We start from the raw sequence: 21,039 nt of genomic DNA on the forward strand, positions 1-21,039 counted from the left end.
CTGACTAAGGCCCTTCTCCCCCGATTGCTCAGTTTAGATGGCCGGCCAGCTCTAGGAAGAGTCCTGGTGTTTTCAACCTTCTTCCACTTACAGATGATGGAGGCCACTGTGCTCATTGGGACCTTCAGAGCAGCAGAAATTTTTCTGTAACCTTCCCCAGATTTGTGCCTTGAGGAAATCCTGTCTCAGAGGTCTACGGACAATTCCTTTGACTTCATGCTTGGTTTGTGCTCTGAGATGAACTGTCAACTGTGGGACCTTATATAGACAGGTGTGTGCCTTTCCAAATCATGTCCAGTCAACTGACTTTACCACAGGTGGACTCCAATGAAGCTGCAGAAACATCTCAAGGATGATCAGGGGAAACAGGATGCACCTGAGCTCAATTTTGAGCTTCATGGCAAAGGCTGTGAATACTTGTGTACATGTGCTTTCTCAATTTTTTTATTTTTAATAAATTTTGCAAAAATCTCAAGTAAACTTTTTTCACGTTGTCATTATGGGGTGTTGTGTGTAGAATTCTGAGGAAAAAAATGAATTTAATCCATTTTGGAATAAGGCTGTAACATAACAAAATGTGGAAAAAGTGATGCGCTGTGAATACTTTCCGGATGCACTGTATATCATAGATTTTCTTCCTTTCTAAGTCCTTCACTTATTTTCTTTGGTTTAAGTATTTTATTAAACCAATTAGTCCACAATGACTACACACAGTTTTAAATGGAAACAAGCCAGATGTCATTTGCATTTTGTTGTCAATAAGGAGCCATTAAAGTATTATAGTGCAGCTTTTAAGACTAAAATGAGCAATTTATGATTCAAACAACTAAGGCAGCTAAAATGAAGCAGAAAAATGTCACTTGAGCAATGACTGCTTCAACAGCAATTTCTTGACTTCTCATTAAGAAATTGGGTAGGAACAAAAACCTGCAGCTACTACAGCCCTCCAGGACCGACGTTGTTCACTACTGGTATGAATCATGTATTTGTAACTGGTTTGGCGATTTTTAAAATGTTATGTGAAAGCAAAGTATATGTTTATAAATCATGTTTTAACTACACAAGAAGCATAATTATAAATCTTGCCTTAAGGAAAAAATATATTTTAAATGTTGCATTTGTATTTGATACCATGGGCAAATAATTTACTAAACATTTCTGAAGTTCTTGTCAAATGGGCTTCAAGATTACATCAACAGATTACACACAGCAACAGAGGACTCCATCCATCCATCATCCAACCCACTTTATCCTAACACAGGGTCACGGGGGTTTGCTGGAGCCAATCCCAGCCAACACAGGGTGCAAGGCAGGAAACAAACCCCAGGCAGGGCACCAGCCCACCGCAGGACACACACCAAGCACAATTTAGAATCGCCAATGCACCTAACCTGCATGTCTTTGGACTGTGGGAGGAAACTGGAGTACCCCCACGCAGACACGGGGCGAACATGCAAACTCCACACAGGGAGGACCCGGGAAGCGAACGCGGGTCTCCTAACTGCGAGGCAGCAGCGCTACCCACTGCCCCACTGTGCCACCCACAGAGGACTCTAAACTAGCAAAAACAAAACTCATCAAGCGCAGTTTATGCCTATAATCCACAAAAATATTACAGTTTCTGCTTTTATGTTCCTGTATATTATACAAAGAAGCGAAAATTTAAAAGTAGCAGGACAAATAAACACAATTTATGGAAGAAGTTAGTTTGACACTAAAAAATGAAGAAAGTAAAGTAAAAAAGCAAATTTCTAACCATCATCATAAATTTATATTATATAGGCGGAGTGGTGGCTCTGAGGCTAGGGAACTGCACTGGCAATCGGAAAGTTGCCAGTTCGAATCCTGTAAAATGCCAAAAGGGACTCTGCTCTGTTGGGCCCTTGAGCTAGGCCCTTAACCTGGAATTGCTAAGTACTTTGAGTAGTGAGAAAAGTGCTATATAAATGCAAAAAATTAAATTAATTATTATTAATATCACACAGGACAGCAGAGTAGTGCAGTGGGTAACAGTGCCATCTAACAGCTCCAGCTTTCTCAATTTTGTGTTGTGAACCAGAGACACAAGCATGGTGAATAAGGGGTGTTAGGCCTCTAAAAGGCTTCACTAACAGGAGCTACTGGGCAGGCCAAGGGGCCTCACCCCAGTGGGGCTTAATCCCAACTCCACTGGCCTGCCTCGAGCCTTGCAGGTCCAACAGGGATTGAAGCCTTCAAAAGAAACTTAAAAAGTCCTAAAAGTATCTGAAAAAGCCCCAACAGGTTAGGAGGGTCACCGTAAACCTCGCCTTCTGAACAAAAGGGCCTCAAATCTTTATAAGAAGAAGGATTTATTGAGAGAAAATAGAAAAATACAAATCAAAGCTTCGCAGAGCACAAGAGGCAAATAATAAACAAAGTCCCAGAATGAAATCCAGACAACAGAATCCTTAGACATAGCAAGAGAATGTAATGAAAAGACAGGAGGGAGAGAGAAAGGTTTGGGGAATCCATCCCATATAATGACAGGCAACAATAAATCAAATATGTTGAGTGGTAAAAATAAGACTACGTCCCAAATAGACTAACTGAGGAAGGAGGGTGCAGGCTTTTATAATTACTGTAAAGGAAGAGGTGGGTCCGTGCGGGGTATGGAGGAAGTGAGGTCAGTAGGAGGGCGTGGTCTGGACAGGAGGGTGCTGGTTTACATGGGTTTCCCTTCTGTGTATCTGTAGAAGAGGAAGAAGAGAGGTTAGTGCACTTTATCAACCCTTGAACTGACATCTTACCCTCAGTTAAGCCCTTTGACTGCCTCCCATGCGCACGTGTGTGACAGGAAATAGTTACTAGAAAATCCAATAAAAGTAACAATACTTACAATCCCATAGAACAAAACGTCTAGCCTCTGAATCCTGACTTTGGCTTAAATATAAAGCCAGAAGGAGGAACCAGTAGCTATGACATCAGGGTGGTCTTGTCTCTTGGGGAACCACCCACAAAGCACAAGAAGCACATTTAAACTTAAAGAGACAATTCAAAATTAACCAATAGTAAACAAAATCAACAGAAATAATAAAACATAAGAATAATAATGATTCAAGGTGAACAAAAAAACACATAAATATACATAAATACATTTTGAATTTTGCACCCAGATATTGACCGTGTGTATTTCGCACATTATTCACATGGGTTCCCAACGGTTACTCCAGTTTTTCCTCCGACATCTCCAAAGACATGGACATTAGGTTCAATGATGGTCCTAAATTAGCCCAAGCATGAGTGTGGGTGAGTGCTTAGGTAGGCCCTGCAGATCGGCGTCCCGTGCAGGGCTTTTACATGCCAGAAAGGCTGTAGTCCGCCACAACCCTGAAGTGGATCAAGCAGGTTTGAAAATGAAACAAGATGAAATAATCACACAATGAAATTTTAATATATAAAACCGGTGACTTAGTAGTTTAGGTGAATGATAACTCCATGAAGCCATTCGAATATTTATATTGTTTGTTGACCAATGAGTGAAGAGCCTGGGCTGTTGCACTACAAAACGTTTCTTAATGTTTTTAATGAAGTGGTAAAAGATGGAGGAGACAAACAAAGGTAAAGAGCTGGAGAGCACCACCCTGGAGACTCCATATATTAGATGTCAGCATGTTAAACAGTGCAGAAATGTCTTTGCAGGCAATAGTTTAAAACTGAACTCAACTACGTTGGTGGCCCTCTTGAATATGTAGATCTTTGGCAGGAAGGGTAGGGTCTAGGAGGGCGGACAATAGAGTGACATCAGCACTGGAGTGGCGGTTAGGCTTCCGCTCTGCAGAGGGAGGAAGAGAGAAGGCATTAAACCACAGCGCCAATCCCTGGTTTGGTGGGTTATTACCATCACCTGAGCCCTAACGCTCTCCCACATGCACATAGATAGATAGATAGATAGATAGATAGATAGATAGATAGATAGATAGATAGATAGATAGATAGATAGATAGATAGATAGATAGATAGATAGATAGATAGATAGATACTTTATATGACACCACATAGAGAGATCATCATGTAAGACAAGGGCTGCCCACTGTGACTCAGCAATGTCTAAGAAATGTGTTTCTATTAGTGCCAGAAAAGTGTAAAGTTAGTTGAGTGCAGTGTATAGTTTCCACTTCTTTTGTGTGGTGTCTTTATTAGGATTTTGTGCATTTCAAAGGATTTGAAAACAACAAAATCTGCAAATGCAAATTAAAGATTTTTTTCCACCCAGTCTGTATAGACTACAATGTTTTTTTTTTCTGGAGAAGCCTAACTTTAGTTTTGTCTCACAGTGCATAAACATGTATGCTGCTATAACTCCTTTTTTTCCATATTAATCCAGTGCTAGTTTTGTTCAAAAGTCTTTATTTGTTCAGTGCTACAACTTTAATGTTTACTTAATATTGTCCACACATAGAGAGGAGGAACAACATGCGATTTCCTGGACTTTGTATTTCCTTCTGTTAGGCCATTGCCCTTATGGTTCCATGTTAGAAACTCTTTATTTGTATTACTTTTTTTCCTCTTATCTTTATGTTTAGGCAGTGCCAGCAACAGATCCAGTGTACGTAGCAACCTAAGTTTCAGCAGTGGAGTTGAAGGCGACAACGAGGTAATGTCTTTCTTGCAACAAAAGGAAATGGCCTTTTGTTAACCAATGAGCCCACAACAAGTCAGAATATTTTTTTTCTGTATTATACATAATGGCAATGCCTTTTTTCACCTCAAGAGAAGCAAAAAGTAAAAATGCATTATTTTGAAGTAGTCAGACTCATCCCCAGGCCCCTTTCTTGGCTTAATATATTGTAAGCTGAATTTAAGACCATCCATCCATCCATCCTCTTCCGCTTATCCGAGGTCGGGTCGCGGGGGCAGCAGCTTGAGCAGAGATGCCCAGACTTCCCTCTCCCCCGCCACTTCTTCTAGCTCTTCCGGGAGAATCCCGAGGCGTTCCCAGGCCAGCCGGGAGACATAGTCCCTCCAGCGTGTCCTGGGTCTTCCCCGGGGCCTCCTCCCGGTTGGACGTGCCTGGAACACCTCACCAGGGAGGCGTCCAGGAGGCATCCTGATCAGATGCCCGAGCCACCTCATCTGACTCCTCTCGATGCGGAGGAGCTCTACTCTGAGCCCCTCCCGGATGACTGAGCTTCTCACCCTATCTTTAAGGGAGAGCCCAGACACCCTGCGGTGGAAACTCATTTCAGCCGCTTGTATTCGCGATCTCGTTCTTTCGGTCACTACCCATAGCTCATGACCATAGGTGAGGGTAGGAGTGCAGATCGACCGGTAAATTGAGAGCTTTGCCTTACGGCTCAGCTCCTTTTTCACCACGACAGACCGATGCAGAGCCCGCATCACTGCGGATGCCGCACCTATCCACCTGTCGATCTCACGCTCCATTCTTCCCTCACTCGTGAACAAGACCCCGAGATACTTGAACTCCTCCACTTGGGGCAGGATCTCGCTACCAACCCTGAGAGGGCACTCCACCCTTTTCCGGCTGAGGACCATGGTCTCGGATTTGGAGGTGCTGATTCCCATCCCAGCCGCTTCACACTCAGCTGCGAACCGATCCAGAGAGAGCTGAAGATCACGGCCTGATGAAGCAAACAGGACAACATCATCTGCAAAAAGCAGTGACCCAATCCTGAGTCCACCAAGCCGGACCCCCTCAACACCCTGGCTGCGCCTAGAAATTCTGTCCATAAAAGTTATGAACAGAATCGGTGACAAAGGGCAGCCCTGGCAGAGTCCAACTCTCACTGGAAACGGGTTCGACTTACTGCCAGCAATGAGGACCAAGCTCTGACACCGGTTGTACAGGGACCAAACAGTCTCTTATCAGGGGGTCCGGTACTCCATACTCCTGGAGCACCCCCCACAGGATTCCCCGAGGGACACGGTCAAACGCCTTTTCCAAGTCCACAAAACACAAAAAGACTGGTTGGGCGAACTCCCATGCACCCTCCAGGACCCTGCTAAGGGTGTAGAGCTGGTCCACTGTTCCGCGACCAGGATGAAAACCACACTATTCCTCCTGAATCCGAGGTTCGACTATCTAACGGACCCTCCTCTCCAGAACCGCTGAATAGACTTTTCCAGGGAGGCTGAGGAGTGTGATCCCTCTGTAGTTGGAACACACCCTTCGGTCACCACCACCCCAGTCTGCCAATCCAGAGGTACTGTCCCTGATGTCCATGCGATGTTGCAGAGGTGTGTCAACCAAGACAGCCCTACAACATCCAGAGCCTTGAGGAACTCCGGGCGTATCTCATCCACCCCCGGGGCCCTGCCACCAAGGAGTTTTTTGACCACCTCGGTGACCTCAGTCCCAGAGATGGGGGAGCCCACCTCCGAATCCCCAGGCTCTGCTTCCTCATTGGAAGGCATGTTAATGGGATTGAGGAGGTCTTCGAAGTACTCCCCCCACCGACCCACAACGTCCCGAGTCGAGGTCAGCAGCGCACCATCGCCACCATATACAGTGTTGACACTGCACTGCTTCCCCCTCCTGAGACGCCGGACGGTGGACCAGAATCTCCTCGAAGCCGTCCGAAAGTCGTTCTCCATGGTCTCCCCAAACTCCTCCCATGCCCGAGTTTTTGCCTCAGCAACCACCAAAGCCACATTCCGCTTGGCCTGCCAGTACCTATCAGCTGCCTCCAGAGTCCCACAGGAGAAAAGGGACCGGTAGGACTCCTTCTTCAGCTTGACAGCATCCTTCACCGCTGGTGTCCACCAACGGATTCGGGGATTGCCATCATGACAGGCACCGACTACCTTACGGCCACAGCTCCGGTCAGCTGCCTCAACAATAGAGGCACAGAACATGGCCCATTCGGACTCAATGTCCCCCACCTCCCTCGGGACATGGTTGAAGCTCTGCTGGAGGTGGGAGTTGAAGCTACTTCTGACAGGGGGCTCTGCCAGACGTTCCCAGCAGACCCTCACAACACGTTTGGGCTTACCAGGCCTGACCGGCATCCTCCCCCACCAGGTGGTGATCAGTTGACAGCTCCGCCCCTCTCTTCACCCGAGTGTCCAAGACATGTGGCCGCAAGTCCGACGACACGACCACAAAGTCGATTATCGAACTGAGGCCTAGGGTGTCCTGGTGCCAAGTGCACATATGAACACCCCTATGCTTGAACATGGTGTTCGTTATGGACACAGCACATGACCAGCAAACTGTGTCCATCTTACAATATCTGAAAATAAAGAAAGATGAAGGTCTCGGTAAGGTTGATCTCTCAGGTCACCAAACAGTTTGACAGTGTCCTTAGAAAAAACAGAAAATCAACAGTTTTGTAAATGTCTGCTGTGGCAGAATGAGTGCAGCAACAAGTCATGGAATGAAATAACGGGCTTAATTAACAGCAAGAATCGGCTTCTCAATAAGAGATTGGAGTTTGGAGTTTGAAATCCCAGTTTAGCTGGTCATCTGTTAGCTCGTTTCATATCTCATTTCTGTTTGGCTGCCATTTAATGAAGGAAGGAATAAATTCAGAGGACTGAATCCTCAAAAACAGAGCTATTAAAATGAAGGGAAAAGAAGGTAACTGGTCACAAATTAGGAAAAGGGTTAGAATGAAAACCCTGCGGTGGGTTGGCACCCTGCCCAGGATTGTTTCCTGCCTTGTGCCCTGTGTTGGCTGGGATTGGCTCCGGCAGACCCCCGTGACCCTGTGTTCGGATTCAGCGGGTTGGAAAATGGATGGATGGATGAAAACCTGTAGACACTGCAGCCCTCCAGGCCCAGAATTCGACACCCCTGGTATAGAGGGAAAAGAAGGGCACCCCTGAGATAGTAAAAATGAGACTGCAGAAACTGAAAGGACGAGAAGTCGCAGTGAAATTAAGAGAGGGGCATGCAAAGAAAAAGGGACTTAGTGAGCAGAGTCTACAAGAAGCATTTTAGACGTGTGCCACACCAGCCCAAGGAGTAGCATACAAAAGAGAGGTATATTTTCAACGTTCCTGAATCTGAATAAAAATGGCATCCTTTGGCTACCACATTCAAATTACTGAGTTCAGTGTCTTTTGTTCATTGGTTGCTATATAATATGTAATTTATGTAACAGTTTGCTTGAGTAGGTTTTACAATTTAGCCTTAGTTATTCTCAAATATGAGTAACCAAGAGAAGTGACATGACAGTTGGAGCACAGAGTGATATCAGTCTGTGGCATTAAAGCCACATCTGGTTTCCGTGGTTGTACTGTGAAACGCATCCCTGTGTTTAAAAAAAAAGGAGATAAATATGCAAAGTACTGCCACTTCATAGCACAAAGATAAGCCTTACAGTGCTGACAAGTAATGCAACGAATTTGGCACGTGCCTTTTGCGTATAAGATGGAACGAGCAGCATCTCCAATTCTGTGACTGTCTGGAGCTTTAAAACACACAAGATCAGCCCCAATCTCCACTGACTCTCCTCTTGACACTGAGAGATAAACTTAACTTGATGGATTTCTACTTAATATGTGAAAAGTAACTTCACCACACTCCACCCTGTCCATGTAAAGTACTATGCAATGGTGTTTACTGTAGAAAGGTTTTACATCAACCACCATTTGTTTCTTTAAAAAACGAGTAACCGATTATCTTACTTTTTGATTAAATACCAGCAAAAAGTTTAGGCTTAAGAGGCAAAATCTTCCTAAAACTTCATTGGTGTATGTATGAGAGCCGAGAGAGGATGTGCAATATCGTTATTTTTTTAAATTGTCTCTTCGAGATAACAGACTAATTTTATGAAGATCTCGAGAAAGCGAACTTTGTTTTCTCGAGATAACGGAATAATTTTATCGAGATGTTGAGAAAATTCAAATTTGTTTTCTTGAGGTAATCACAATCTCAAGAAAACGAAACTTAACTTTTGTGCCTGGCATCAGGCTCGCTTAGATTGCGACGCCTATACAGCTGAAGCCTTGCTAACCGTCTCCTTAAATGACAGACACTAACGTAATTATTTTCTAAACTAAGGCATAAACATATTTCAGCCTGCGTCAGTCCTTGATTGAACAAAAATGTGACGCACTGATCAATACAGTTAGATTAAACGTTACATTAAACGTTAGATACAGTTATTTCATCATTTCAAGAAAACAAGATCTTTTGTTTTGTTGAGATCTCGATAAAACTAGTCCGTTATCTCAAGGAAACAAAGTTCACTTTCTCGAGATCTCGATAAAATTAGTCTGTTATTTCGAGAAAATAATTTAAAAAAATAACGATATTGCACATCCTCTCTCGGCTTTCATACATATACACCAATGAAGTTTTAGGAAGATTTTGCCTCTTAAGCCTAAACTTAAGATATTGCACATCCTCTCTCGGCTTCCGTATGTATGAATGTAGTGAGAAGTCAAGAAAAACGAAACCTTTTATTGGCTAACTAAAAAGATTACAATATGCAAGCTTCAGGCGAGATGCCTCGAAAACTTCAATATTGTAATCGGTTCAGTGAGTCAATAAAGGTGTCATTTGGCTTGACGTCTCACTACATTCATAATGGCTAACACGGTACAACACCCTAACACTGTTGGTTTATTAATAATATATGGTAAGAATCAGAGTACTGTACATGGGAAGGTGGGCCGCACAAACAGAACCATTAATAAACAGTTTTTCTTATTTTTGTCACAGGATAATTTGGATTTTTTGAACCAGTCAGGCCACCTGCCACACATGAATGAGAACCCTCCTGAGCTGCCTCCTCCACGAATCCCTCCTCGCCCACCTGTCAGGTAAACACTGGGTTGCCCAGCTGTAATGCTCATATTTCATGAGAACAGGGCTGGCTAACCTTCCCTGTGAAAAGAGTTTTGGTTTTATTTTCATATGCATTTTTAAAACATTAGTCTGGGATGAAAAAGAAAGAGGAAAGAAAAAAACTCTAATGTAATCCTAGCCTTTATTAAGTGTGTGTGTCTATATTCAAGAACTCACCTGAGACAGCTGGTCGATTTCCTCACCATGGTAACACCAAACAGTAATGACTCTGGCGTGCAGCGCCTTACTCATAATCTCCTCGGTTGAAATAAGCAATGGCAGCCCTTTCCTGTGGTATCATCACATGATTTCAAGCTGAGTGTTTGAACTCTCTGTAATAATGGCAATTTTTTTCCCCAGGTCCCATGACCGTAGCAGTCAGGAGCGGTACGTTCAATGCCCAACTCCTCGTTTCAATGTGCCACCAGGCCGCTACAGCCCTCCTCCTCCTATTCCACGCAGGAGTCGTTAAGCTGGAAAATGGAAAGGGATTCTCATTGGAACCAGGCCACAGAAACAGTAACTTTGAATCTTGTGTTTGTTGGACTGACTCACATATCAAATGAAGGAGAAAGCTAATGTTTGCCGTGCTCCCTCTCCCCCAACCGTTTTCTTGCATCACACTGTTCGGTCCTTTTTCAGAAACGTATTACTTTGAATCTTGAGAATGAAGGAGCGCTGCCAGAATGGAACAGTATGCAACTTCAGCAATGGATGATTCACACTCATCGGCTCACATGTTCACCCTGATGCTGGCCTGACTGTGGTCAGTGCACACATTATCATATCCAAATCTTATTAATATGAACTTCCGTTTTCATTCTCTGTTGAATTTAAAATGTTCTTCTTAATGACGGATTGAAAACATAAAATCCACTTGAAAAGTTCTGTTGTGGTAGATGTGGCGACGGGGATCAAATACTCTCAGGCTTTTATTTATGTATTTCTCTTTTCATTCTCTTAAGATCTGCTTGTATGTGAGCCTGAAGAACAAAGTCGATTTGGGGTGTGTGTGTGTTGGTGCAAATATATTCCTAACATGCGTGTGTGTTTGCAGGTATATTTGAATGTTCACTGTATATATTTGTGTGTTGAATTTAGTTTATGATTTATCATCATTTATAGCCCAATTTCCTAAAATCATTTTAAAAAATGTAAACACAAACCACAGATCATTTTACAGAATTGCAGAAATTTATGTTTGGAATGAGGCATCCTTTTCAGAATTATTCTATTGCTTTCAAATTATCTTGAAAATAAACACAGGCCTTGTGGAACTTGACCCGGACACAGACAGGCAGACACGTTTGATTTACCCCACACACCTTTATTTTGGTGCTCCATAATACCAAATATCACTCACAGACCCCCAATACCCCACAGTCCAGGCCAACACAATGCCTTCTCCCTCTCTCTTCTTCAGACCACCTCCTTCTCTTCTCCAGAGACCTTGTCCGTCTTCCACCCGACTCAAGTCCATCTCTGAAGGGAGGCGGCCCCTTTAAATAAGCACCCGGATGCAATCTCCCACTGACACGCCCCAGTGTGGCGGAAGTGCCGGCTGTCTCCCCGGAAGCACTCCAGGTGTCCCTCTTCCCCCCAGCACTTCCTGGTGTGGCGGAAGTGCTGAGGTCCAGGGTCCTCCAGGTATTGGGGTCCCCCTGGCGGTGACCACGGGCCCCTACAGGGTCGAGCTTCCCAGCTGTGTACCCGCGGTCGCCCCCTCGAGGTCTGGAGGAGGCACAAGCCCTCCTCTGATCTTCTCAGGTGTCCCGGCTGGGTACCACCCCCATCCGGGTACCACAGCCTCAAACTTAACAGGCCAAATATATACTGGGAAGATAAACAATAACCACTTTTGTGAAAGTCTCTTTATAAAACAGCAGCCATATGTGTGTACTGTATCAACTGTTAAAATGAATGATCAAAAAATACGGTGAATGTTTTAAAAAAGAAACGTTTATTGCAGTAAAAGATTTCCAACTACTAGTCACCCTCACAATACTCTCCTCCACATCGAATGCACTTAACCCAACGCTCCCGCCACTTTGTGAAGCAGTTCTGGAAGTTTTCTTTCGAGAGTGTCTTTAGTTGGGCTGTCGTGGCTGCCTGGATGTCCTCAGTGGATTGAAATCGTTTGCCTTTCATGGTCATTTTCAATTTAGGGAACAGCCAGAAGTCACACGGTGCCAGATCCAGCGAATAAGGTGGATGTGGACACAGCGGGATGTTTTTATTCAACAGAAATTGTCGTACTAGAAGGGATGTGTGACAAGGAGTGTTGTCATGATGAAGAATGAAACCATTTCAACATTTTCCTCAGTTATTGATGTTGAAACACATCCTGATCTTTTCTCGTCTTCAACCGAGTCAGATCCATTACGAAATCGATCAAACCACTTGTAAACAGTCTTAACTGTCGGTGCAGTGTCACCATAAACCAATTTTAACATCTGATGGGTTTCCTGAGGTTTTTGTTTAAAACCATATTTCATGTTAATGCGTTGCTCGATGTCCATTATTAACAACAAATTTAAAAAACACACTTGAACTCAACATACGACTGACAGGATCAAAGAAGTTGAAACTCGTCACAAACTCAGCTCTAGGATGGACCTGTCAGAACTGGCATTGAGTTGTTTGGCGTTGCTCTTGGATGGTGCGCTGCATAGACATTCACCCTACTTTTTGATCACACCTCGTACAGCATGTGAAAATAGTAGTATGTAACAATAAACGATTAGGAAATATTACACAAATGTTACAGCAGTATTACACAAATATACATTATTTTTTTTTTCTCAATGACAATCTATTATTGTCTTACAAACTTTTCTCCAGTCAAGAACAAATCTGAGAAACAAAGTTTTATGATGTTTATGCAGTGTGACAAATGGATGGAATTGAATTGCTGCTTTAAGGACCTGTGTGGGAATTCTTCACCTAGATGGTATACTTGTGGCTTTTGCACATTCTTCTTGTGTTCTGCGTGGTTGTTCCTCTGGATACCCTGCTTTTTTACTTTAACATTCCCAAAACTTGCCGGGCAGATCAATTGGCGCCCGCATGTTTCAGCTTGTGCAAATGTAAGGGTGGGTATGTGCAGGAGTGAGCACTGCAATGGACTGGCACCTCTGTAAAGAGCAGTTTCCTGCCTTTTTGCCCAAATCTGTTGGAATCGACTCCAACCCCAGGAATCCTGAATTGGAAAAAGTGAGAATTTTTGGGACACCAGCAAGGCCGTCCCATTTAATTCAACAAATAAACTGAAACAGATATTAATGTTAGTGGCAGCACCACCTCTCGCTCTGGAGTGGTATTATATACCTCTGGTGAGCCCGGACGGTAAACCTGCGACATCCATACATGACAACATACAAAGTGAGACCCAAAAGTTTGTAGGCAACTGTTAAAAACATCTTCAAAATACATTCCTCCTCGATCAATACACTTGTCTGCACATTCCTTCAACTTCTTCATGCCCTCCAGGAAAGCAGTTTCTGAAATGTTGTTAAGCTCCCTTGTCTCTGCACACTGAATTTCTTCCACTGTTTGAAAATGCCGCTATTTTCGGCAGGTTGCAATATCTGGCGAGTAAGGTGGGTGGTGAAGAATAGCAACGTTCCTATTTGCCAGACATTTCTTTACAATTGCAGCATTATGAGATGGCACATCACAAAAATGAACACTGCTTTTACGAATCCCATACCAAATAAAATATAAGAGAGACACATGTATTACATGATGCACACTGCAGATGTTCACACTGAAGCTTATTACTTATAACTTGATTAAACCCATCTTAGACGGGTAGCACAGACAGTATATACAGTATATATATATATATATATATATATATATATATATATATTATATATATATATATATATATATATACAGTATATATATATTATATATAATATATATATATAATTATATATATTATATATATATATTTAAAACAACTGGTCTAAAAACTTTTGGTCAGACCTTGTATATATATGTGTGTGTGTGTGTGTGTAAGTGTGTGTATAATAAGTACATAAAAAGTTCATAAAAACCCAGCCCTGTCTGTAATTTTCTTTTCTTACTACTGCACATTTTTTACTAATTACCAGATGGCAACTTTGAGTTCAGGCAGTGTGGAGGCCAAAGACAGCGATAGATAGATAGATAGATAGATAGATAGATAGATAGATAGATAGATAGATAGATAGATAGATAGATAGATAGATAGATAGATAGATAGATAGATAGATAGATAGATAGATAGATAGATAGATAGATAGATAGATAGATAGATAGATAGATAGATAGATAGATACTTAATTAATCCCAATGGGAAATTCTCACCAAGCTATATGAATAGGCTGGAACAAAACAAAATTGCGTCCATTTAGCATAATCCTTTGTATACCTGATCAGTATTTAGTCTTTCATCATGGTTACATGCTGAAAATCTAATAATTTATTTTTCATATTGTGAAAAGATAATATTCACACAAAAAAGAGGTTTAGGGTAGCCACCCTGTATACTTGAAACAAAAAATGCAAAAATCAGCAATCAGAGGTCTTTACAGACTGAGTTCAAGATAGAACTAAATTCATGCCAGCAAGATGGCATTTTTATAGACGGGTCGGAGGAAGTGGCGCCATTGCGGCCTGAACCAGAAGTTATGTTGACAGGCTCAGGCAGGATTTCCCTCAGTTGGTCTGCAGGGGAAAGAGAGAAAGGGTTAGTGAACACTGCCACCCCCTGGTCTGGCATGTAATTACTATCTTTTAGGCCCATTGGCTGCCTCCCATTCGCAAGTGTGTGACAATGTACAAGTAAAATAAAGTTGTTCAGTACTAGGTAGCTCAAAACAATGGCAGAATGTTATTCATAATTATACTCTGAATGAGATGAAATAGAGGCATGTGTTGAACTGCCCTGGATATTGTGAAAGCAGTTTGACTGGGTCTACCCTTTCTAGGGGGGTCTCTGCATCTACTGCCTGACATGGGACTTCGTCCATCTTATAAATGCAAGAGCAATGAACAAGCATTACAACAGTGTTTGAACCAAGCTATTTATTTTCACCCTATACAATTCTTAGCTGACATTGTGATGGATTGCTCAGATGATCCTTAAGCATGCCATGTGGGTGGAGGCCTTTTCTCTGCAGGTTTAAAATGTCCATTTAACTGTATATTTTATGAATTTACATAGTTTGTATGGAAATAAAAAGATGTGGCTTATATACTGTAAATTTTTTGTGGGAATATACTGTTTTATCTTCAAATGTGTCCAGGCCTGTCTTAACGTACAGGCATAATGGGCACTGGCCGGGGGTCCCAAGAGCATGGGGGCCCACAATGTTGATACCTGTGTATGTTTCTGTTTTCTCATCAAGACAGGGGTCCCAAGTGCACTACTTTGCCCAGTCAGGGAAAGACGGCCTTGTGTGTGACTATATGGAACTTCTCAGTGGCACTAAGCTGACTTGGTCATCATTTGTCCGTATGTATTCTACCATCCAGTGTACAAATCACAAATTGTTCAGTTGTACAGGACAAATTAACCACAGGACATCATTTCTCATTTTTGAACCTTTGGTTGTCCTCTTATTTTCCAAAACCTCACTAAATTGTTTAGTGACTCCAGATTAGGAGTCAGTGCGGATAGGTGAGCGATTGTGGCTTGTGCACTGAACTCATTCTTTCTTTGCTTCCAGTAATCCTGGAAGGGCCTCTGACTCTTGTGTCCTTGAATCAAAAAAAAAAAATAACATTTAAGGTTTTCTGTAAGAAGCTCATTTTTTCTCTAAATATTACCATTGACAGTAATAGGGTCAATAATAATCTGCTGTTGACTGCTCATTTGAAGTCGAAACATGGCAATAAGCTAATTAGGAAGGGAGACAACAAAAGTTTGAAAAAGTGGAATAACAAAGACAGACTGTTGTTGGATGTCATGTCCGGGAGTGTCCATACTAAAAGTCTGATGTAGGAGGTGTGCTGTCGAGTGTCATTATGATGACTGGTTACTGTTTATAGTACGCAGAATATCACGTCAACCAGTGAGAGCACCATGTGTGCACACAATGCTGTTTAAAACTGGCAGCCAGTGTAACCACAAGAGGGCATCAATGAGCCCCGAACCTCGGACACAATTCCACTCAACGCTGTCTTGAGTTCAGATAAAGAATATTTACTTGTCAGCAATACCTTTCCATGTGAAGTCAACCAGTACTAACACAAGTATAAATCAAATGAATGCTCTCTTTCTCCTTCTGCTCCTCCTGGTAAGTGTCGTCAGCTGACTCTTGACTCCCCAAAGTGAGGTGGCAAACTCTTTTTCCTCCCCCGGCAGCACCCAAGATCACGTGTGCGCACTTCCGCACTCCAAATCCCATGCAACCCTGCGAGTGTTCAAATCGGGATGTCACGAGAGGAACACTTGCCGCCTGTGGTACGGGGGAATGAACCGCTCCCTGTTTCTAGCTTCCTCCAGTCCATCCATTGTTCTGTCATCCCAACTGGAGTGAGGATTGTAAGGCGTTCCAGCTGCGTTGTGTCCATTGTGGTGTCTCGGCCAGGTAAGAAATCACCCCCCATCCCAGTCGGGATGCTTACATCAGGTACTTATTAATTTTGTGTATAATTAAGAAAGAGGTAAGATGTTGTAAGAATGTTGTTTGTGCCAATTTTAATTTGTGAAAATTATTTCACAAAGCCATGCAATTCAGCTGAGAGAGAGACGGCCAGAGATAGACAAGTGACAGCTGTAAGTCACGGTAGGTTGGCAGAGGGTGTGTGTGAGGGGCACACAAGCAGGTTATTTTTAAAAAGTGCTGATGTCTGTGTGACCACTATGGCAGGACAAACCCAGAGTCTGTGATAAATGATGAAAATATGTGAAGGTATTTATAATTAGCCAAGTTTTTGGTAGTTATCCGTAACTGACATGAATGGGTTTATAATGACGAGGATCCAGCATGACGTCAGGGGCGACATATTTTGCTTGATGGGACATCTGTGTGTCCTCTTGACTTCCTTTGCTACCTTTGCTCATGAAACCCATGATTGTCAGGATTAAAAAAAAAAACTACAGGCCTAGAGAACATTCTGGAAACACAACAATCAACATAACATCCATCCATCCATTATCCAACCTGCTATATCCTAACTACAGGGTCATGGGGGTCTGCTGGAGCCAATCTCAGCCAACACAGGGCACAAGGCAGGAAAAAAACCTCGGGCAGCACAGGGCACACACACACACCAAGCACACCAGGCACACACCTCACCTGCATGTCTTTGGACTGTGGGAGAAAACCCACGCAGACACGGGGAGAACATGCAAACTCCATGCAGGGAGGACCTGGGAAGCGAACCCAGGTCTCCTTACTGCGAGGCAGCAGCGCTACCACTGCGCCACCATACCGCCCATCAACATAACAACACCTACAAAATGGAAATGATCTCAGTCATATTTTCCATCTTTCCAACACCTGAAAAGCATCCAAAAAGACATGAAAAGGGTTTGAAAAATGCTAAAGAAATGCTGGAAATGTGCAATACCCAAGTGTGAATGGGCCTCTAAAAATGGCAATCCTGCTACATTTATGACTCGCTACGATGATAGCCTGTTCTGCTATAGCAGAAGGAATAGAAGAGGGACTTGAAGAAGAAACACCTGTCACGAACAAGCCAAGTCCGCAACCGTGAGTTCAAATTTCTTTTTCACCACAACCAGAAAAACGAAATCCTAAATTACAGTCAAAGTTCAATTCAGAAAAGCCATAATACCAAGAAACCAAAATACACTCGCTAAATACGCGGTTGGCATTCAATTTCCAATGATTGGGAAATGCCTCAGGCTGACCATGATGGTGACGTCACATGTCACAAATTACCAAATCAAACTCCTTTTGATATCCATCCATCCATTTTCCAACCCGCTGAATCCGAACACAGGGTCACGGGGGTCTGCTGGAGCCAATCCCAGCCAACACAGGGCACAAGGCAGGAACCAATCCTGGGCAGGGTGCCAACCCACCGCAGTCCTTTTGATATGGAGGAAAAAATTAAAGATAAAATATAACCACAACAGACGCATCCTTCTAAGAATAACGAGCTACAGTAATTATATTTTTTCCTTTTCTCCCAGGGCTGAATATTTTTCAAAAAACTAAACTAAAAAGTGCACAAAGCAATGGTTTAACACTTACAGTCATATGAAAAAGTTTGGGAACCCCTCTCAGCCTGCATAATAGTTGACTCTCCTTTCAACAATAAAGATAACAGTGGTATGTCTTTCATTTCCTAGGAACATCTGAGTACTGCGGTGTTTTCTGAACAAAGACTTTTAGTGACGCAGAATTTAGTTGTATGAAATTAAATCAAATGTGAAAAACTGGCTGTGCACAAATAATAATAATAATAATAATAATACATTTTATTTATACAAGGCGCCTTTCAGGGAACTCAAGGACACCGAACAACAATAAATAAATAAATAAATAATTAAATAAAAGACACAATTATAAAAAACTTAAAACATCAGAAAATCTAGAAATTAAAACCAAACAAAACCATTATAATCAGGAGGAAAAAGAAAAAGCCATTTTAAACAGATACGTTTTAAGTTTACATTTGAAGGATGAATATGATTTGATATTTCGGAGATCCGCAGGCAATGAATTCCAGAGCTTAGGAGCAGAACGGCTGAAAGCTCTGCTCCCCATGGTGGTTAGACGGGCGGGAGGGACAGTCAGATGGGTGGAGGAAGAGGATCTAAGGTTACGGGATGGAATGGCAACATGAAGAAGGTCAGACAGATATGGAGGGGCGAGGTTATGGATGGCCTTAAATGTTAATAGTAGAATCTTAAAATCAATACGAAACATAATCGGGAGCCAATGAAGCTGCTGCAAGACCAGAGTAATATGGTGAATAGTGATGATACGTGCTGCAGAATTCTGGACTAACTGAAGCTTATGAAGAGATTTATTCGGGAGACCAAAGAGGAGTGAACTGCAGTAGTCCAGCCGAGAAGTGACAAGACTATGAACAAGAATGGCAGTGGTATGAGGAGTGAGGGAGGGGCGAATGCGATTAATATTACGTAGGTGGAAGTAAGCAGACCGGGTGATGTTATTAATGTGAGATTGGAAGGATAGAGTACTGTCGAGGATGACACCCAGACTCTTGACCTGAGATGATGGGGAAACAACAAAGTCATCAATAATAAGAGAAAGATTATTGGTTTTGGATAATGATGATTTTGAACCAATGAGGAGAACCTCAGTTTTGTCACTGTTTAATTTAAGAAAATTCAAAGAAAACCAGGATTTAATTTCAGCAATGCAGTCAATAAGCGAGGGTGGTGGAAAAGAGGAGGTGGGATTACCAGCAAGGTAGAGCTGGGTGTCATCAGCATAACAGTGAAAATTAATGGTATATTTGCGAAAAATATTGCCAAGGGGAAGAAGGTAAATAATAAAAAGTAGAGGCCCCAGGACAGAGCCCTGGGGCACACCAAAAGTAACAGCGGTGGGTTGGGATGTGAAGGTTTTAAGTTGTATGAACTGAGTGCGGCCTAAGAGGTAGGATCTAAACCAATCAAGTGGAGTGTGAGTAATGCCAATCAGAGATAATCTATTAAGGAGAGTGGTATGACAAATAGTATCAAAGGCCGCACTCAGATCAAGGAGGATGAGAATAGTGATTAGACCAGAATCAGCAGCCATAAGGAGGTCATTAGTAATTTTAACAAGTGCCGTTTCTGTACTATGAAGGGGGCGAAAACCAGACTGGAACTTTTCATATAGATTATTGTGAGATAAATGGGTGTGAAGTTGGATAGCTACTCTTTTTTCAAGAATTTTGGAGATAAAGGGCAAGTTAGAAATGGGGCGAAAATTATTGAAATTAGTAGGATCAGCACCAGGTTTTTTTAGTATTGGGGTTATAGCAGCAGTTTTAAAAGATGAGGGAATAATACCAGTAGTGAGAGAAGAGTGAATGATGGCAGAAATGAGAGGGACTAGAGAGGGGAGGCAGGCTTTAACCAGAACTGTAGGCAGGGGGTCCAGCTGACAAGTAGATGACTTGGATTTGCAGATGAGATCTGAAATTTCAGAGGAAGTGGGAAGCTGGAAAGAAGAGAAAAAGTGAATAGGCGAGTGTAGTTCAGAAGGAATATAGTGAGGATCTGGACCAAGGTGCTGATGTATCTTTTGGATTTTCTCGTTGAAAAAAGACATAAGAGAATTACAGAAAGCAGTTGAGTAAAGGTGAGATGGTAAAGAGTCTGGAGGTTGTGTAACATTATTAAGTAAAGAAAACAAAGTCTTGGTGTTACCTGTATTACGAGTAATTAACTGAGTGTAATAATTAGACTTGGTTTGAGCTATACAATCCTTATAATAGAGAAGATGATTTTTATACATCTCTTTGTGGACAAAGAGTCCGGATTTTTTAAACAACCTTTCAAGTTGCCTGCCCTTAGCTTTCAGAAGCCGAAGTTCAGGCGTAAACCAAGGGGCAGAAAAAGAAACAGAACGGGTTTTTAGCGGAGCCAGAGAATTAAGAATACCATTAAGACAGGTGTTATAATATGAGACCAGTTCTATGGGAGTGGATAAATTATAAAAGTCCATTTGGGAATCGATTCTAGAAAACAGCAAATTCAAGTTAATATTCTTAATGTTGCGAAAGGCTATGAGACGTGGAAGCTTAGGAACAGAAAAGGTAAGTTTGGCATTGAATGAAAGAAGAAAATGGTCGGTTATAGTGAGTTCATCTGCTGTGAGATCAAAAGGAACAACACCAGAGCAGCAGATCAGGTCCAAGATATGTCCTTTACAATGAGTAGGAACATCAGTGTGCTGCTGGTATCCAAAACTCTCCAGGCAAGATAAAAAGTCTCTAGTGAGAGGGATATTGATATTGTCCAGATGTACATTAAAATCCCCCAGCAGAATTATATTTGGGGTAATTACAGATAAATGAGTAAGGAAGGTAACAAGATCGTTCAAAAAATTGTTGTTTGACTTAGGAGGACGGTAGACAGTTGCAATGATGGTAGGAACTGGGCCAGACAGTTGACACACAGTCGATTCAAAAGAGCTAACAGCAGGAGCAGACAACGGCAGGACTTTCCACTTCTCGCGATAAATAATCGCGACACCTCCTCCACGGCCAGAGGCACGGGATTGACAAGTGTAAACAAACCCCGGGAGGGTGCATTCATTAAGTTGTGAAAAGTCTTGAGG

At 42.4% G+C, this 21,039-nt stretch overlaps 1 protein-coding gene across 3 annotated transcripts in view; it reads left to right on the top strand.

Annotated features, from left to right (window-relative positions):
- The window catches only part of pik3ap1 (phosphoinositide-3-kinase adaptor protein 1), a 157,839-nt gene extending 146,817 nt beyond the window's left edge, over positions 1-11,022 (top strand). For all 3 annotated transcript variants that reach the window (XM_051923423.1, XM_051923424.1, XM_028795999.2), the window contains exons 15-17: positions 4,545-4,615; positions 9,650-9,750; positions 10,136-11,022. In XM_051923423.1, the coding sequence (XP_051779383.1) occupies positions 4,545-4,615; positions 9,650-9,750; positions 10,136-10,247 (284 nt within the window). In that variant the 3' untranslated portion in view covers positions 10,248-11,022. The remainder of the gene's footprint in view (positions 1-4,544; positions 4,616-9,649; positions 9,751-10,135) is intronic.
- Positions 11,023-21,039: the final 10,017 nt, after the last annotated feature.

The sequence above is a fragment of the Erpetoichthys calabaricus genome, chromosome 2, assembly GCF_900747795.2.
Source record: "Erpetoichthys calabaricus chromosome 2, fErpCal1.3, whole genome shotgun sequence".
NCBI classification, from domain to species: Eukaryota; Metazoa; Chordata; class Cladistia; order Polypteriformes; family Polypteridae; genus Erpetoichthys; species Erpetoichthys calabaricus.